The 1,942-nt window shown below is 69.6% G+C and overlaps 1 protein-coding gene across 1 annotated transcript in view; it reads right to left on the reverse strand.

The window, feature by feature from the left end:
* The window catches only part of LOC102249727 (cytochrome P450 11B1, mitochondrial), a 3,240-nt gene extending 1,350 nt beyond the window's left edge, over positions 1-1,890 (reverse strand). The window contains exons 1-4 of the mRNA XM_014539976.1: positions 1,376-1,890; positions 490-656; positions 148-226; positions 6-67 (exon numbers count right to left, since the gene is read on the reverse strand). Coding sequence (XP_014395462.1) covers positions 6-67; positions 148-226; positions 490-638 — 290 coding nt within the window. The 5' untranslated portion in view covers positions 639-656; positions 1,376-1,890. The remainder of the gene's footprint in view (positions 1-5; positions 68-147; positions 227-489; positions 657-1,375) is intronic.
* Between the last annotated feature and the right edge of the window lie 52 nt (positions 1,891-1,942).

The raw sequence follows: 1,942 nt of genomic DNA on the forward strand, positions 1-1,942 counted from the left end.
AGAGCTCGGGCCTCGCGAACACGGAGGGGTTGCGTCCCAGGTAGTAGAGCTGCACCGTGATCAGCGTCTGCGGGCGGCGGGAGGGCGGGTCAGGGGTCAGCGGGCGGAGGTCCCTGCTGGGTCTGCGGAAGCACGGGCCTCACTCACCCCGGCCGGGATGTGGTAGTTCTGCAGGACCAGGTCCGAGTTCACCTGTCGGTCCACAGAGATGCCCACGGGGTACAGCCTGTGGACGGGGCAGCAGCAGGGTCTTCAGTGGGGCACGGCCGCCCAGGGCAGGCTCCCGCCCTCACAGGTCCCTTTGGGACTGGGACCCCCGAGCTCAGCCCCAGCGACCTGCAGTGAGGCCCGGAGGACAAGGAACCCCTGTCCTTAGGGGGAGGGGGAGGCGGGCAGGGTGCATCCTTGGGCAAAGCTCCCACAGCCCCAGGACCTGTGCCTGAGCCCAGGCAGTGGTCCAGGTGGCGGGGGGCCCATGAGCGCACCCACCTCAGGGTCTCCTTGAGCGCCGCCCGCAGCAGGGGCAGCTCGGCCACGGCCCTCTGGGGGTTCTCAGAGATGGTGGCCTCGGCCTGCAGGCTCTCCTGACGCAGGGCCTGCTGCACCTCGGGGTTGCGTGCCAGCTCGAAGAGGGTCATCAGCAAGGGGTAGGCCGTCTGCGGGAGCGGGGAGCGGGCTCAGACCTCCCCCAGGCCGTGCGCCTCAGCCCCAGGCCCCCGCCCTGGGCAGGTGTCTCAGACCCAGGGATGTGCCTGCTGAGCGCAGGATGGAGCCAGGGAGCTGAGACTGCAGGACCCTAAACCCACCTCCTCTCCTTTCCCGGAGCCCCAGCCCCAGGGACACCCGGCCCTGCCACCTCCAGTCGGTTCCCACCCTCCTCTGGCTCCAGCAGGGGCTCCCCTTGCCCCTGGAGCCCCAGGTCCATCTGCCCCCTGGGGCAGCTGCAGCCAACTCCCCCGCCCCCCGGGCCATTCCCATGTGCAGGGAGAGGCACCCCCAGCCCAGCCTGAGATCTGGGGGACGGATGCTCTCCTAAATCTCATCCCCATGGCAACGGGCCCTGCATCTCCGGACACAGGGCAGTGACCTGCCTGCTGCCCCTTCGCTTGTCCATGCTGCGCCCTGTGGTCAGTGGGGGCCCTTCTCCGTTACTGGGGGGACCCCTGCTCCAAGCAGCCTGCAGGGCACTGAGGCCTGGCACTGAGGCCCTGCCTTGCAGGGGTCCTGACCTCTCTGCCCTTATCTGCCCCCCACTCAGCCTCACTGCCTCCCCTTGCTGCCTGCTGCCGCCACCGCCCTGGACTGCTGCCCTCCGTGCCCCCGCAGGCCTGGCTAACTCCTGTGTGGTTGTTCCACATTCAGCCGCAAGCCCCACCCCCAGGAGGCCGGCCTAGAGCCGCCCGAGGCACATTCTCCCCCTCCCTCGCTCGCCACGTGAGAGCATCTTGGCTTCTGGTCGGGGAGGGTCTCGCCCCCCGATCTGGGCCTCAGCATCTCGGGTGCCAGGCCCAGAGCAGCCTGGGAGGCTGGGGGGAGGTTGGGTCTGGAGGCAGGAGGCGTTGGCTGCGTGCCACGCTCTGCGCCCGCCCTGCCTGCCACGCGAGGTTGCCATCTGCTCTCTCAGCCACAAGCGGGAGCCTGTGCTGCCCTTCCTGCCACCAGCTGTCGCCTCCCGGGGTCTTTGAGGAGAGCCAATGCCATCTGTCCCCGGCAGGGCCCCTGTGCGGCCTCCTGTGCGCTGTGCCCCTCTCCTCGGACCCCGATGGTCTGCAGGCGGCCGGTCCCTCTGCAAGCTGCCCGGAGCCTGGGTCCCCACCAGTGATGCAAACCCGCCTGCGAGGTCGCTCCGTGTGCCTCCCTCCGAGCTCCTCATTTCCCACTCGGAGCGCCAAGACCGAAGCCACGACAGGGTAGCCTGGGAGGGGTGGCAGCGGCCCCTTGG

This window comes from Myotis brandtii, unplaced genomic scaffold (assembly GCF_000412655.1).
Source record: "Myotis brandtii unplaced genomic scaffold, ASM41265v1 scaffold2325, whole genome shotgun sequence".
NCBI lineage: Eukaryota > Metazoa > Chordata > Mammalia > Chiroptera > Vespertilionidae > Myotis > Myotis brandtii.